This window comes from Betta splendens, chromosome 11 (assembly GCF_900634795.4).
Source record: "Betta splendens chromosome 11, fBetSpl5.4, whole genome shotgun sequence".
Classification (NCBI taxonomy): Eukaryota; Metazoa; Chordata; class Actinopteri; order Anabantiformes; family Osphronemidae; genus Betta; species Betta splendens.
The window spans coordinates 15,480,018-15,496,077 of NC_040891.2; the positions used below are offsets into that span (position 1 = coordinate 15,480,018).

The following is a 16,060-nucleotide window of genomic DNA, read 5'->3' on the forward strand; positions in this document are numbered from 1 at the left end:
TAAGTCATGCTAAACTTTCTCCATAGATTTTGTATGAGGACGGTCATACAGTGAGCAACAATACAGTGTTTTGTGTATATGAGTCATATGTGATGAGCTGCAGTGAGTTCACTGGTGAGTTTTACTGGTGAGGAGAAGAAAAGAAAAAAAACGAAAGGTTTCTAATCTTCCAATGTAGTTTATGTAAAACCTTTACTTCTCACATGGTTTACAGTTAAATCGCTAAAGAATAAATCAAACATATTCAAGTCACTCTAACTTGTTGCTGAATTACAGCACACGCTGTATTACAGCGCTAGTACACAGTACTTGGAAATGACTCCTGGCGTCGACCTGTGACGTCACCACGCACATGAACCTGACGCCCCGACGCTGATCTGGGAAAAAAAAACAGCAAACCTACCAAACTGATCCCAGAACAGCCTGGAACGGACGCCTCCAAAATAAAGAGCAAAAGCCTGCAGTATGATTTTATTAATGATGTTTTTACAATTAGTGTTTTTTAAATTAACTACTGCTTTACATTTTAGCTAAAATATCAGAGTTTATCAGTATGTGGGTAATTAATTTAAATTAAAAAAATGTGTGAGCATGCTCACATGCAGATGTTAAACAATTTGTATGATTAGGAGAGAAAAATGCAACTTTATTTTCTGTTAAATTGTAAAACAATTGTTTTATGCAGTTTTTTGTGTGTAACAACATCTCCAACAATGTCCTCTAAGCCATTCTTGACTTGACATATCAAAATGCATTTACAGAACGACAAGTGAAAACATTTTCCTCTTAAATATGGCGTAGGTCTATCGTGTGTCAATATATTAGAAGAATAGACTCATGCTTTGTTTAGTAGTTTTGATTATATTGTGGTTAAAACAAAGACATTTTCTTCAGTCAGTCAAAAAAACGGAATCCCCATTAAGTGAATTGCATAGCACCCAGCTGAATGTTCAAAATGTTTTCTACTAATAACCTTCAGTTAATTAAGTTATTATTTACACATTTTTATTTGTGTTGTTTTTTTTATGTCTGAAATCGAATTATTTATCTGGAGCTTTTATTTTGACACGTCCAAACCGGACACGCGTCGGGGCCGTTGCTCGCTTGCGGCGGCGCTATAAAAGATGGCCATCTTCAGATTCGTGGAACTCTCGGAGCCTTTTTTAATAAACTCTCTTTTTTATTAAGGCAGCAACAGGGGAACGATGCGAGCCGCGGCGCCGGTAACCCACAGCGGAGCCAGCGGGCCGTAGGTAGCGTGTTCCCCGGCCGTCAGCGCGGCTCGCGTCCGGCTGAAGCAGATGGGCTCCTCGGTGTATTTTGGTAAAAGGCGGAAGACTGCGTATGACCAGAGGCTAACGCGGTGCTGCAGCCTGCTAGCTAAGGTTTGTCAGGCGATGCAGGTCAGCGGGAGCCAGTGGGCCAGGTAAACACACGCCGAGCTAACGCACTTAGCCGCGCCGCTAGCCGGGCTGCCTGCTGGGACGCCGCCACTTGTGGAGAGCGGCCGTGAAACGCACGCAGTGTTTAGCTAGCTGCTGTTAGCCGGAGTTTGACGGCCGTTCCTCCCTCCGTGAGCTGCGGCAGCTGGAGCTTTCCAGCGTGTGACGGCCAGAAAGAGCAGCCTCCGCGTGGGTCGCTGGTTCTGAGCGTCATTCGGGCTGCAGACGTCCACGTTCTGACCCAAACTCCTGAAAAGTTCTCTCATAAGCTGCTTCTCTGCTATCGCGTCCGTTTTACTCAAATGAAACGTGCGTCAAGTTTTTCATTCCAGGCAGAGTAAACTGTAAGATATGTAAATAAACAGTAACAATCAGCGTGAGAATATGAGCGTCCATGAATGAATGGAGCTCAGCATCCAGTGACCTCCTGGGTCCAACAGGAGGGTTCCAACTCGTCCATAAATGACTGATTGAACTGTGGAATCATTCGACCAAAAGGTCAAAATGCCATTTATTTATTTTCACAAATAATAACTAAATTCCCAACCCAGTGTTATAGATATAATTGTGTTATAGTTTATACACATTAATAAACTGATAACAGCAGCGTAAGATATAAAAACAATCCAGATTTTGATATTGCAAATTAGAGCCAAGTAAGATTGTTCAACAGAAATTATTTACTGACTAGTACCAGTTTCTCACACAAGAAATCTGTCTACAATGTTGAGACACATGCATTAGTTACATGTAAAAGATGTATGATACTCCATGGGAAGCTGTTATTTTGGATAAACTTAATTTTGAAGTGTTATAAAAATCAGCCTCTTGGCCCACTGACTCTCACTGATTCACCTGAACAGGTGGGTGTCCCAGCTCATCAATGTTGAGATCAGGCGTCTGGAGGACCCAGACCCTGTGTCACTTCAGTCTTTGTTCGTTTAGTATTGAGGCCATCTGATTAAGCCTTTTGCTACACTCCAGAATAAATTAGTGGCCAATCACACATCTCCATGACAGCGTTATCATTCACATAAAAAAGTAAAATGTATGAAATACCAAAAGCCCCTTACACTGTATCAAGAGAAAACAGGAGGTGTCTGAAGTCATTTAGATAATTGGTTTCTTTTTGTCTTGGCCAATAACAAATAACTTTCTGGAATTAAATGTACTTCTTTATAGCTACAGCTTGTAGTCTATCTGCACCTAAACACATCCTTGATGTCATGCTGTGGATTCTAATAACGTTATTTTTTGTCTGCAGGACTTAAAGATAACAGAAAGGAAACGTTTCTACTTTATGGAGCCACAACAGGACGACTTGAACTGAGAGCGTTAGTAATTAGCTATACACAGCACTTACCGACTCTGAGGATGGCGAGCAGGAGGAAGTCCACCACCCCGTGCATGGTTCCTCCACGAGACACCGTGGAGTCAGATCAGGAGATGGAGGATATGGAGGATGTAGCAGAACTGGAGACCAGTAACGGCGTAGCCACGGTTTCCTCTGAGGTTCCTGCTGCGTTGGAGGCGCGAGGTGAGGAGGCTGACGTCACGCCGGTGTCGGACCACTATCTGGACCTGAACATGGCAGAGGGCGGCTATGAGTGCAAATACTGCAGCTTCCAGACGTCAGAGCTCAACCTGTTCACCATGCATGTGGACACAGAGCATCCCGACGTCGTCCTCAACACCTCCTACGTCTGCATGGAGTGTGACTACCACACCAAGAGGTGTGTCTGACCATAGTTTATGTTACGTTTTGTTAGTAGACATTTTACCATCAAATATTATTTCTATTCATATAATGTCTAAACTTGCTATTACTGGGTTGAAGACAATATATTTTCAATGAATCCATTAAAGACATATTTACTTACATTTCTTGCCTGGTAGTTACGACACCCTGCTGGCCCACAATGCGCGCCTCCACCCAGGGGAGGACAACTTCACTAGGACCATGGTGAAGAGGAACAACGAGACCATCTTTCAGCAGACGGTTAATGACCTCACCTTCGACGGCAGCTTCATCAAAGAGGAGGATGACGAGGCAGAGGACACATCCCGGAAAGGCATCGCCTTCAGCAAGACCCCCATCATGAGGATCAAGAGCAGGACGGAGCCCAAGAAGTTCTGCGTTGCACACAAGATGGCCGCCAACGACGTCATCAAGGTGGAGAGTGACGACGAGGATGACGAGAACAAGGAGCCGCCCACGCTGTCGCCCGCCCCCATGACGCCTGCTGCCGTCACCCCCCGTCTCATCCCCGTCTCCACACCGCTGCAGGTCCAGGCCGTCCCTCAGAGCATCGTGGTCAACAACCCCAATGTGCTGCAGATTAAAAGCGGCTCCAGCGGCGGTGCCGTGCTGCCTCCCGGGACGCTGGCGCAGGTCCTCTCAGCTCTGCAGAACCAGCAGAGCAGCACACAGACCCAGACTCAGCTCCTCATCCCCATCAGCAGCATCCCCACCTACAACACAGCCATGGACAACAACGTGCTACTGGTCAGCGCCTACAACAGGTAAGAGCTTTGACTACAGTTAAATACATCAACATGTTAATATGCCTCTCACTACACAATATTGGAAAAGCAAAATCGTCTCAGTGTTTCCAGGTCATTTCAATGAGAATTCCAGCAATCACCTCACTGTTTATTTCCTATCTGGAGTTGTTCTTGTGGCAATGAAAGGGAGCGCTGACAAAGTAAACACGACTTTCTGTTGTGTGATGGAGCAGCCGCCAGCAGCAGCTTTCGAGTCTCTGCACGTTTACATGTTTGCAAGAACAGACACGAAATCAACATCTGAGCACGCTTTCTATTGTGTGTGGACAGTACAGACTCAAAACACTCAATCTGCATATATTCCACTCAGTTGAGTTACGTGCTATGATTCTTAGTTTAAACTGTCTGTGATTCTTCGTGTTGTCGTTTACCCTCGTCATACTCCAGCTTGTGTTGGCAGGTTTCCGTATCCCTCTGTGTCTGAGATCATGGGCTTGTCGTCTCAGACAAAGTTCAGCGAGGAGCAGATTAAAGTCTGGTTTTCTGCTCAGAGGCTGAAGCACGGAGTCAGCTGGACACCAGAGGAGGTTGGTGCCTCACAGGATGCTTTCACACCCTGACTGAAGCTGCTCACATCACAACTTAAATGTCAGTGTTGCATCTCAAAATTCACATTTGCTTCCACTTCTGTGTCAATAAGGAGACGGGCAGCAAATTCGAATGAAAAATGAGCTGACATTTCTGTGTCTGCTGCAGTGAGGTTGAGATAAAATGCTTTTGTATGTGACTGCTGCGGGAGGAGCACATTCTATTGTTTAGTACCTTATCATTGAAGGCCACTCAGAAAAGGAACGAGGAGAAAGTCCTTGGGTTTTATTTTGACTGACCCAAAATCTCCAATTTAAGCAACAGTTTTGCTGACTGTGAGTTGTTTTAGCAAATCACTTCAAAAAATACATTTTTGTTGACTGGCTGTAGTCCAATCATCTCTGAGCTGATGAAGGCGCCTCGCTCTGTTTTTTTTGTTTTTTTTAAAAATAGTTTTGCTTGTATTTTGTAGTCAGTCTTGTGCTGTTTGTGCATCTATGCCATGTTTTGTATGGAGGAAAGCTGTTCTGATTTGAAATGAGGTGTTTGGGTCTCTGGTCATCGCAAACAAGCTTCTGTAAATGAAATGTTTAATAACTGAGGTGGACACAAATGAATCAGTTTCAAATAATGCTGTGTATTCTGATATTTGTTTATTCAGTTATAAGCTTTTCTGTCTGGACAATGTTCAGTAATTCTGACCTCACACCAGTTTGCCACCATCTCCTGACTCGTTTGTACTGTTCCTCAGTTATGTTGTTAATCTGTTAATGGTTAAATGATGTGAAGCTCTTTGTTTCCTTCCACAGGTGGAGGAAGCAAGGAGGAAGAAGTTTAACGGCACAGTGCAGACTGTCCCTCAGACCATTACCGTCATCCCTGCCAACATCGCCGCAGCCACAAACGGCCTGCAGTCCATATTCCAGACGTGTCAGATCGTCGGCCAGCCGGGACTCGTCCTCACTCAGGTTGCTGGCAACAGCAGCACCGTGCCCGTTGCCTCTCCAATCACTTTGACGGTTGCAGGAGTTCCTGGAAACCAGAACAAAGCTGCCGAACCACTGACCTCAGAATCAAAGACTGAAACGTCAGTGTCTTCAGCCAACATGCCGCTCAGTTTGGACGCAGGAGCGACCAAGCCCAAGAAGTCCAAGGAGCAGCTGGCGGAGCTGAAGGCGAGTTACGGCAGGAGGCAGTTTGCCACCGAGGCGGAGATATCACGACTGATGCAGGTCACCAAACTGTCCAAACGAGCAATAAAGAAGTGGTTCAGCGACACGCGATACAACCAGAGGAACTCTAAGGACCACCACAGTGTCCTGCTGAGCAGCGAGGCCTCGTCCAGCAGAGCTGCAGTGCTCGGAGGAGGGCGAGGGGGGAGCAACAGCTGCAGCCTTAGCGACGGCAGCAACCCCACTGGCAGCACCACCACCATTGTCATCGACTCCAGTGACGACGCCAGCGACTCCTCCCCGACTACTGCCAACGCCCCTGGGTCATCAGCACCCTCCAGCGACCCGCGGGTCAAATTTCGCCACGCTTTTCCCGATTTCACTCCACAGAAGTTCAAGGAAAAGACACCAGAGCAGCTGCTCATCCTGGAGGCCAGCTTCCAGAAATCAGAAATGCCCTCAGACGAGGAGCTGAGCCGTCTGCGAGCAGAGACGAAGTTAACGAGGCGCGAGGTAGACGCCTGGTTCACTGAGAGGCGGAAGCTGCCTTCAGCAACACCGAAGGACGAAGATGGCGAAGACGACGCAGAGAATGAGAATCCTTCAGGCCTGCCGTCATCCTCCGCTCAGGAGAGGCACATCACCTCCCCCAGTGGCAGAAAGTTGGTGAAGAAAACACCAGAGCAGCTGCACATCCTGAAGAAGGCCTTCGTCCGCACTCAGTGGCCGACGTCTGAGGAGTACGACCAGATGGCGGACGACAGCGGTCTGCCCAGGTCCTACATCGTCAACTGGTTCGGAGACACTCGCTACGCCTGCAAGAACAGCAACCTCAAGTGGTACTACCTCTACCAGAGTGGAAAGGTAAAACTACCAAACGTGCTGGATAATGGTGAACTGTGGGAAATACTCATCACGTCATAGTGGTTCTTCTGTTTCTGCCCTTATCTGAAAAACTAAATATTTTGAAGGTGGATGAGGCGTTAAATGGTGGAGCCAAGAGCCAGAAAAAGTCCAGAAAGCGCTTTAGGGGTTGGTCCAGGAGGACACGCCGGCCATATCCCTGCAAACGTTCTCCACAGGGGGGCGCCACCTCCATCAAGGTCTGCGTATGCTTTCTATCTGCTGCTGTAACAAGTGTTATTATTCAATGCTTCCTTCTGAAATGGTTAATTCAGAGAGAGGCGATCGTTATAGATAAAAAAACAAACAAAATAATTATTACAAGAACTGGATTAGATTATAATGTGCTGTGTACTTCCTTTAGAGCAGGATTACTGTGTACAGGAGATTACAGCAGTGAGAAAAATGTTCACAAAGCTTAAAGCTACAACATCAGTGTTTACCAATCATAACCAACATAACCCAAGAGATGGGTTGGCCCTTCATACTGTGGAGTGTACAATAGTCTGGCAAAGTCATTTTGTTCAGACTTAATTTGGTTCATTGTGAAAGTTATAATGAAGCATCCGGAGCGTGTAGAGAAAAGCGAGGGGCCCTCAGTTTGAGACTCCATTGCTCCAGGACATGTTGACTTTAGCTAAACAGATGCAGGTCAAACCGTTTGACTCGCAGCATCAAAAACATGTTGCAAAGTAGACAGACAGCATCAGTTATTACTGAAGAGCCTGGTTTTACACTGAAACAAACCGATAAACGAGCCACTGGTGGACATTTAATGTAGATGTAAATGTAGAAATAAAAACTCTAGTCGCTAACAAAACACTAGGTATTGTGATTAAGCCACTTCAGCAGATTAAGGAGCCTATTTAATTAGTTTTAACAGTGGTTGAGACATTGTTCTTACTAATCCAGTGTATGTGCCCAGTGAAGTGCATTTAGATACTAAGAGATAGTCTCATAGCACGCGCTGGCAGATCAGAGAAAACACGTAAACAAGCATAATGTCTTTCTCTTGCAGGCAAAGTCCGGTAAAGAGTTTCTGAAGGACTACTACCTCAAACACAGAGGCCTAAGCGAGAAAGATCTGGATGATCTGGTGACAAAGTCCAGTATGAGCTACGAGCAGGTGAGGGACTGGTTCTCTGAGACGGCCAAGAGAGTGGAGGAGGGTAAAGAGCCATTCAGTGACGAGGACTCAGAGGGCGAGGAAGAAGAGGAGGAGGAGGCAGCAGCAGAGCAAGGAGACAGCGAAGGAGAGATGGAGGTGAAGGAACAAGGAGAGGATGCTTCAGATGACGAGGACTGTAATGAGGAGGAAGAGGAGGAGGCCATCCAGGAGGAAGCTGAAGGTGTCAGCCAATCACAGCCTCAGGCAGAAGAGCAGACATGAGCAGACAGGTGAGCGTCAGCTCCACAATCACACCACAGTTTAAAGTAAAATCAGTTTTTAAAATAATATTAAATAAGCTGTAACATGGAAGAAGTCCACGTTTCTTTGCACCCATGTGTTAATCACTATGACATTCCAATAAAGCAAACAAATAGAATATCTCAGGTGCTTTCCTCCTAAAAATATTCAGATCAGTTCCACACAGTCGCTTCCTACAGTTAATTACCAGGAACTTAACCTGCTCCCACTTCTTATATTAAAGGATTTGACTTAATACCAGATCCTTATCCTGAGTTAAGATTTGTATTATCCAGTAAAATACAGGTCTTTGTGTTACAGGACATCTTGTTCAGAATGAGATTTATTTTCTTTCGAGACAGAAAATTGTCTTTAAATTGAAGCCGACGTCTCATAAGCAGCATCTGGAACATTGTGTTCAGCACATGTGGTTGATTTCATCTGGTTTCATCCGACAGATTCCACATTGCTTCCCCCACCGCAGAGAGGACGGAATGTCAGTGTTTCTCAGCTGGCGGGTCGGGACCTAAAGATGGCGACAGGACGTTCAGACAGAATCACAGCTCACACGGATCATGTGCGACTAAAACTACGGTTTTGTGCCTTTGAGACGCTCTTTGGGTCCTGATGGAGCTGAGAAGCACTGAGACAGTGGAGCTGAGCTCATGGACGAAGCCTCAGCATTCGGTCTGTAGGGGCTGAACTGTGGGGACCACGTGAACGAGCAGGGCGACGCATCTTGCCAAACTCCGCCGTGAGTAAGTTCAAGCTCTGCTCCTGTACAAATGAGGCTTTTATTTTGGCAAGAATGGCGGGGCTTTCAGTTTGGCCCGTTGTCATTTTTCTTACAAAAATATCATGTTTTAAGATAAGCTTTGTATAAAGGAAAAAGAGGTGAGGCTTTGCATGGTTTTCTCATTAATAAACATTTTTCAGAGTATCAGGAACCATCAATTTTCTGTCTGCTCTCCCCAAACAAACTTTTCTGATCTAAAAGAAAAGATTTTTAAAACCCACACTGTTTTTGTGAATAGACTATTGAACATAGTGCCATTCAGTTTATACGTTTTGTTTAAAATTGAAAAAGAGAAAAAAACAGCTGGAAGGAATTCCACGTCAATATTTTCACTTTTTGTAATCTTTTTCCAAGTGATTTGCTAAAGTCTGAACGATGTAAAATAATGGGAACTGAGTCCATTATACATTTTATTATGAGTTCCTTTTGAAAATGGTATTTCCATGTTTCTAGGTGTTTGGGTCCATTCACTTTCAATGACATCAAATCACTCTGAATTTACCTGCAACCACACAAAAGACCAGGATGAACGATAACAAGGAGTTTAACACTTAAAGGCGAAATCCACCTGTAAATTCTCCAGCTCTGCCCATTATTTAACAACCAGTGTTCCTCAAACATCTAATCAGAGTTATTATGCTCTGCATAATAGAACTAAATTACAATGGTACAATGAGAAAGTCACGTACAATGGACAGTCATTAACTCCAGAGTTTCCTACCAGCATCAGTCTGCCAAAATTTTGAAAACTTCGACTGGAGTCCAGCTCAAATTAGGTTTCTGCAGCTAATGTCTATGTTTAAAAACTGTTTATTAGTGTAACAAGGCTGAAACACACTGATTTGCTGTGGTACTAATACATATTAGTACGGCATAAAAATTCAATGGAACCCACCCACAAACTCATACGAACATTGTCAGTCGCTCAGTAGGTCAAAACCGGCTTTAGCTAGTGTTGGCTGTTAAAGGGCAGCAGCAGACTGACAGGTTCACAAAAGGTCGATCAGGCATCTGTTTCAGCACGGATGGAAAAACTAACTATAAGCTGCTTGTGCTGCATCAGTCCCCCCAGACGCTAAAAGACAAAACTGGGAATGAAAGAGTAGGAAAGGTGTCAATACCCGTTCAGCAGAACAAAGGCTCACCTAAGCAGGCTCTGGAAGGTTTCTCTCCAGCGAGGAAGACGCTCGTCATCCTGTTGACACCAAGAGCAGCCAGAATCTCCTGCTGCCTCCTGGGAAATGTAGGAAAACCCGGAGGAGATAAGAGGCACTGAATAGAAATACCGCTGCTGATATCAGGCATGAATGCGACTGTGAAGGTGGATTCTCCTTTAACGTCCAGCTCTGCGAAAGGCTTCGTCCTTCTCTGTTCAAATCATTTCAAACTACAGATTTAGCACAGTTGACTGACTTGAAAAGGAAATGAACCCAAACACTTTTGATTGTGTTCTTGTCCATAAGATTAGAAAACAACAGCAGGCATGTGTGCTCTACTTCAGGAACCAGGCAACTTTACCTCAGTCCGTTAAGCTCCACACTCGGTTTCTCCTTCAATACTGTATGCATGAAACCATAGCGACAGTAATAATTATGTCTTTCAGATGGTGTTTTTATTTGTCTTGCCACCAAAGTAAACAAATCACTTTGTAAAGAAAAAAGCAGAAGACATAGTTATTAGTGTGTGTTCAGATACGGGTGAACTACTAAATAATAACTTTCAGGGTTTCCACAGAAAATACAGGCGATATTTTAGGGACAAGAAATCACAAGCACTTGGCTCAGTTCCTGCAGGAACCTTTTAACTTTTCATATGTGGGGGAAAAGAAGAAATGAGCTTTTCCTTTGCTTTCTGTGCTCTCTTCCTGTGTCTACGGACGGTGTAGGACTCTTAGGATATGCAACCACAGAACAATCAGCGGGTAGAGCAGTGGTCAGCTGTAAAATCAATGTCTCTTTGATTGTGAATGGTTTTCTAATGACATGGGATCCTTATATGAGCTCTGTAATTTTGCAAAGTTAAGCCTTTCTGCCATTCTTTAAATTGCTTTAATAGCCAAGTTTTTAGTCGTTTATTTATTTATTATATCTGGACTTTATGGAAATCTTTTTGTCTGCAAGCAAAAAATAAAAAAGGTGAAAACAGCTCCAGTCTTTCTCCCCTTCCTATTTTATTTAATTACAGCCTCTGAGGTATTTCTACATGAAGTTTATATTTTACTTTAATAACTGTGCTGATTTTAATCTGGACAGTTTTACCTCAAAGTAAATTCTGGTCTTAAATTGAAAAAGGAACACGTTGCTGCTTCAGTAAAGCACCACTGATAATCAAGTAAATATAACAGATTTAAATCAAGTTTAGTTATGTATTTTTTTTTTATTTCGAAGGGGTGAAAATTTTTACGTGAATAAATATGAATCGTGTTTGTATTTTATATAAATAAATAATAATATATAAAAAAGCAGTTTACTCTAAATACGGTTTTGTTTCATTTCATGGAGGAGGTTAATATTTGAGTGTTACTGTATTTCCTCTTTAGGTTTCCTCTTAATCTCTAATTTTTCTACTGCAGCACATTTATATAATCATTTGCTTGATCACTGCTGCTTCAACGTTAGAGGTGCTTAAACATTAATGCATCAGTAAAAATAAACACTAAATTATTTGACGTGGATCCGTTTTCTTTACATTAATATTACCATAATTATTACATTTAATAAGTATTTTTTTCATTTCAAACTCAACCTCTGCAATTTAGGATGAACTGAATTATTTCTGGATGACTGACTTACAGTGTAATAAGAGTGTGTGTGTGTGTGTGTGTGTGTGTGTGTGTGTGAGAGGCACGACGACGTTTCAGTAACTGAGCGAGTTTTTCCCGTCTCGCTTTTTAACTGCACTAAATGTCTCTTTTCTTTTGTTTTGTAAAGAAAGGTCAGAACATCCAGATAAGATCTCGTTAAAAATAACACTCACTGTCCTGTTTTGGCATCTAACGTTTCACTCCTTGTTTATTTCCTTGCACTCCCACACTAAACCAGTATTTAATGACCCGACTGAGTCATTCAAGGTATTCAGTGCCGTCGCCATGTGCGTCTGGTGAAATGCCATAGAAACCAGCAGCCCCATAGAAACCAGTCTAACCAGTCCAGACCATAACATCCAATCCACTGCCTTTAAATACTTCTCTCTACTTTGTCTCTATTTATTTAGCAGAAGCATATTTTTCGCATTCAGAGAGTCTCTGCTTGGTTCAGTCCTGATCTGGGGCGAATTTGCACGTGAGGTCGCCAGAGGCGTTTTTTCGGGAGCCATGTTGGGGCGTTTTGGCTCGTCTGTGTGCTGGAAACGGGGACTCGTTTGCTTTTCTGCCGGCAGATGGCAGTGTGAGCTCAGACACCCGCCTCCCGACTTTACTGTAAATCATGTAAAGCGGGTTGGGGTTAGGTAATACGCCAGTTGTTCACAGATCTGGCATTATTCAGCCTTCCTGGAAGTTCACTGGCTTCAAAGCCAGTCCCACTTTTTTTTAACCAAACTGCTCCTTTGCCTCTGATTTTGGAGGAAACATTAGGGGAGAAGAGTTGATTCATGTCCTTCACAACACGAAGCCCTGTCTCATTTTGTGGCATCAGGTCTTCCTCGAAAACACCAGTTACACACCGCAAATGGCCTGGCAGGAACCAGTGTGTAAACAAGCTGCCCGCCGGAGCTACAGCAGATACAAGTTGAAGATAAAAACTGGTTTGAGAGAGAGAATTAAAAAAATTAAAAGCAGGAAGCAATGAGAGGGGTGGCGAAGGAAGAGTTAACCTGCACAAGACCCGTCAGAACCAGGGGTGGGACCTGCTCCCTTCCCTAATCAGAGCAGAGAGAAAGAGATGAAGGAGAAGGGGGAGGAAGGGGCATGAGAGGGAGGGAGGGGAGGAAAAGCGGAGGAGGAGGAGGAGTGATGAGGAAGAGAAAATTAGAGCCGACGTGAGTGGTGTGATGGGCCGAACAAAGGCCATGCGAGGACAAGGGAGAACCCGTTCACTACTGACCTACTTCCACCAACACTGGCGACGCGTGAGAGTCTATATGTCCGACTGAGCAGGACTAAACCTCCTGGTTCAAGCTTCACACGCATTCCAAACACACACTCCATCTTGGCAACACACACTGAAACAGCTGGGTCCATACTGAGCCATTTTAGGCTACACATCAGACCCAAAGCAGCTCCATAAATGGCTCAGCACAACTTTTTACAGGACACAGACTAGATTCTTTTTTCTGCACATTCAAAGGTTCTTCCAGACGAGACGTTTTACACTTCTCACCACACAAAATCAACACACAGTGCATCCTTATTTGGCAAACAGACACTGGAAGTATGCAGATCTAGGTATTAGCAGTTCGTTTAGCAGACGTACAGCAGCAACGTCAATTACTAAACCACGTATGCCTGTTACTTTAAAAGCTTGACTGAATATAAAACCCTCAATGTGCAAGTCAGTCAGAGCAAGATCTTGTTTGTGTGTCAGCGTTTTGGGCCAAATTGCGCCAAAGGATCCAAGAAAAGTTTCAAAGCAGCTTAATTGCCTCCGTGAGGTGCAGGCCACAGCTAGAGGTGTAAATAATAAGTCCCTTTGCTCGTTCCTTCCTTTCATTCAGCTCAAAGATTCAGCACAATGCAAGTCACTTCTTTCTAAGACCTGCTCCCATGTAGAAGGTTTCATACCAAAGCACGCTCAGCTGTGGTTCTGTTAGCAGGATGTTCTACACAGAACCAGAACCAGTCTGGACCCATTTATGACATGTTAAGTTTTAATATGATTTTTGGGGGTTTTTAGTGAATATGAAATTACGTGACTTGAATCTTTATGTAACAGCTCATTTGACCTTGAAACTAAAAAGGCTCGCTTGCGCTCCTGTGCCTTTAAAGCCCCGCCTCCTCCAGTCTTACTGCTTCCTGATTGGCCAGCTTGTGGACATCTTCCAGTATGGCTAACCTATGCCCAGTTTAAACGCCTCCAGCAAGAACCTAGCACAAGCTGTAAACACTGCGGAGGACTGGGGACTGAGCGGAGGTGTGGCATCAAAACCGAGGATCATGTGTGGGACTCCCCATCACTGAGTGGTAAAGGATGCAAAGCCACATTCACCCCAGCCCTGGGCACAAGGTGGGAAACACTACTGACGACTCTTATAGTGACATTAAACTCAAAAAATCATAGCACGGCCCGTTTCAAACAGTTGCTTGCCAATTTCCCGCCTCCCTTTTTTAGTCGATTACCCAGCAGTGAGATAGAGGGAGAGAGAAGGGGGAGGCCGAGGCTGTCTGGTGCTGCTGTGGGTCAATCTGAGGACAGCTCTCCTCCCCTCACTCCTCCCTCCCTCCCTCTGCAGCCTTCCCCTCATCTCCTCTTCCTATACGCTCTGTCCCTATACCCCTCCACTACCCTCTCCTCACGCCCCCCCCCCCCCCCCCCCCGCGCGGCGGCCTACATACCCAAATGCCTGGTTGACTGGCTGCACGCAAACCCGGCTGCAGCACCAACGCATAGCTGTTCCTGTGCAGCTGCTGTGGCAGTTGATCCGTTCATGCATTCATTCACTTCCATTATGGAAGAGAGCGAGGTGGATTTATAGCGTGCAACTGTCATGGCTTAACTGTCACGCTGCGCGGTGATATTACAGGAACATTATAGATGAATATTAATCTTCAGTGGAGTAGGCTGGTGCAAGCAGACAGCGATGCAGCAGGTCCTCAAAGGTGTCTCAGGATCAAAGCTCTACTGCAGAGATGCTGTGGCCGACACCTGACCCAACAACCCACATGAGCTGCAGACACGCTCACACAGAGTTCTGAGCACATAAAGGAACACGCTCACCAGAACGTTCCTATATTAAACATTCTGATCTTTTCAGATCCTGTAGTTTGTTTATTTAGAATTTCAAGTTTGACTTTTAAATGACAGAAACAAATAACCTTTTCATGATATTGTAGTAACAGATGACAAACTTCAAGGTTTTCATCTTCCACGTTGGTGAGTATCCTGCAGAGTTTCCAGCCTTTCTACCTTAAAATCTTTCTTCTATTCTAACTCAAATGGGAAAAGCTACACAACTAAAATAACTTTACCTTTGGAAGGCATCCATCGGATTTTCCTCATATTACATAGCAACTGTAGTCTTTGCTTCTGTAGTGCATCCGCCTGTGAAGTTCTAGCCTAAAGCAGACCTGTGCTACTTCCACTGTCTGTTAAAAGGTCACAACCATTGATCACGACCTGTGTAATGAAATCTCCATCCGCTTACAGTACATCACGTCAGGCTGCATTTCTCGGTTGATGTCAACGCAGATGCACAAAAATGTTTTTCTGTATTTTACTATGGCAAATTTAACTATTTGAGCGTTTTTCAAACCACTTGGCAGCTATTTGGAACAATATCACTTCCTTGTCAACAGAAGACTCTGGTTGGCAGCTGTCCTTTAAAAAAAAAGTATTTTTAATTTTATGCTGCCAGTCAAACAGTGAATCTCTCAAATAAATGGACGATTATTCATTATTCACACTAACACGCTGGCTGGCAACCTGCTAACAGTCATCACACCTCTCATTATATCCACTGAAAGGGGGGAAAAAGGGGAAAACGGGACAAACGACAGCGTTTCTCTCCTTCCACTCCTCTATACTGTGAGAGCTCCTGCTCCTCCTCCTGTTTGCTGATAATTCTTCCGACACGTAAATTAAATAATTCACCGCTGTGGCTCGTACACACGTCACCGCTGCTCTTTGTGTTTCTTTCTCCGTGGACTTTTAAGGTTTACATGCTGTCGACTGAACGCTATCAAAAAAAAAACAACTACTGACCACAGACCTGTTAATATATAGAAATTAAACTGCATTTATTGATGTCATTTTCTAAATGTGGGGTTGCTATATTCTAAACTCTATTAATCTGCATTAATTTGAACTAAAAGCTGATCCATCAGAAACAAAAGGTTATAGACAATGTCCAAGATCTAGGATTTCCAAATTTAAATAACAGACGTTAGGAACAAAGAGCTGGTCTTCAACATCTATGGTTGATGTCTAACCAAAACTGCTGCCTTTCTGGCCTCCTGGTCTCCATTATGAATCATGGTTGAAGCCATTATGATCTATAAGGAAGACAAGAATCTGAAATCAGACCATTGAGTCAAGCAACAGCCCCAGATGCCCAGGCTCTTATAACAAAGGAGGAGGTGGCTGAGACAAAC

General features: G+C 44.2%; 1 protein-coding gene across 1 annotated transcript; it reads left to right on the forward strand.

The window, feature by feature from the left end:
• Positions 1-2,816: 2,816 nt before the first annotated feature.
• Positions 2,817-10,959, forward strand: LOC114866087 (zinc fingers and homeoboxes protein 1-like). Its single transcript, XM_029167739.2, has 7 exons — positions 2,817-3,175; positions 3,339-3,965; positions 4,408-4,534; positions 5,345-6,571; positions 6,679-6,810; positions 7,629-8,008; positions 8,477-10,959. The coding sequence occupies exons 1-6, from the start codon at positions 2,817-2,819 to the stop codon at positions 7,998-8,000; spliced, it is 2,844 nt and encodes a 947-aa protein (XP_029023572.1). The 3' UTR covers positions 8,001-8,008; positions 8,477-10,959.
• Positions 10,960-16,060: the final 5,101 nt, after the last annotated feature.

What these genes read in the sequence shown, in the direction of transcription:
- LOC114866087 (XM_029167739.2), top strand. Translation starts at nt 2,817, where the DNA reads ATGGCGAGCAGGAGGAAGTCCACCACCCCGTGCATGGTTCCTCCACGA. An exon ending in TCAGCTGGACACCAGAGGAG is followed by an intron (nt 4,535 to 5,344) that starts GTTGGTGCCTCA and finishes TTCCTTCCACAG; the next exon opens with GTGGAGGAAGCAAGGAGGAA. An exon ending in ACCTCTACCAGAGTGGAAAG is followed by an intron (nt 6,572 to 6,678) that starts GTAAAACTACCA and finishes AATATTTTGAAG; the next exon opens with GTGGATGAGGCGTTAAATGG.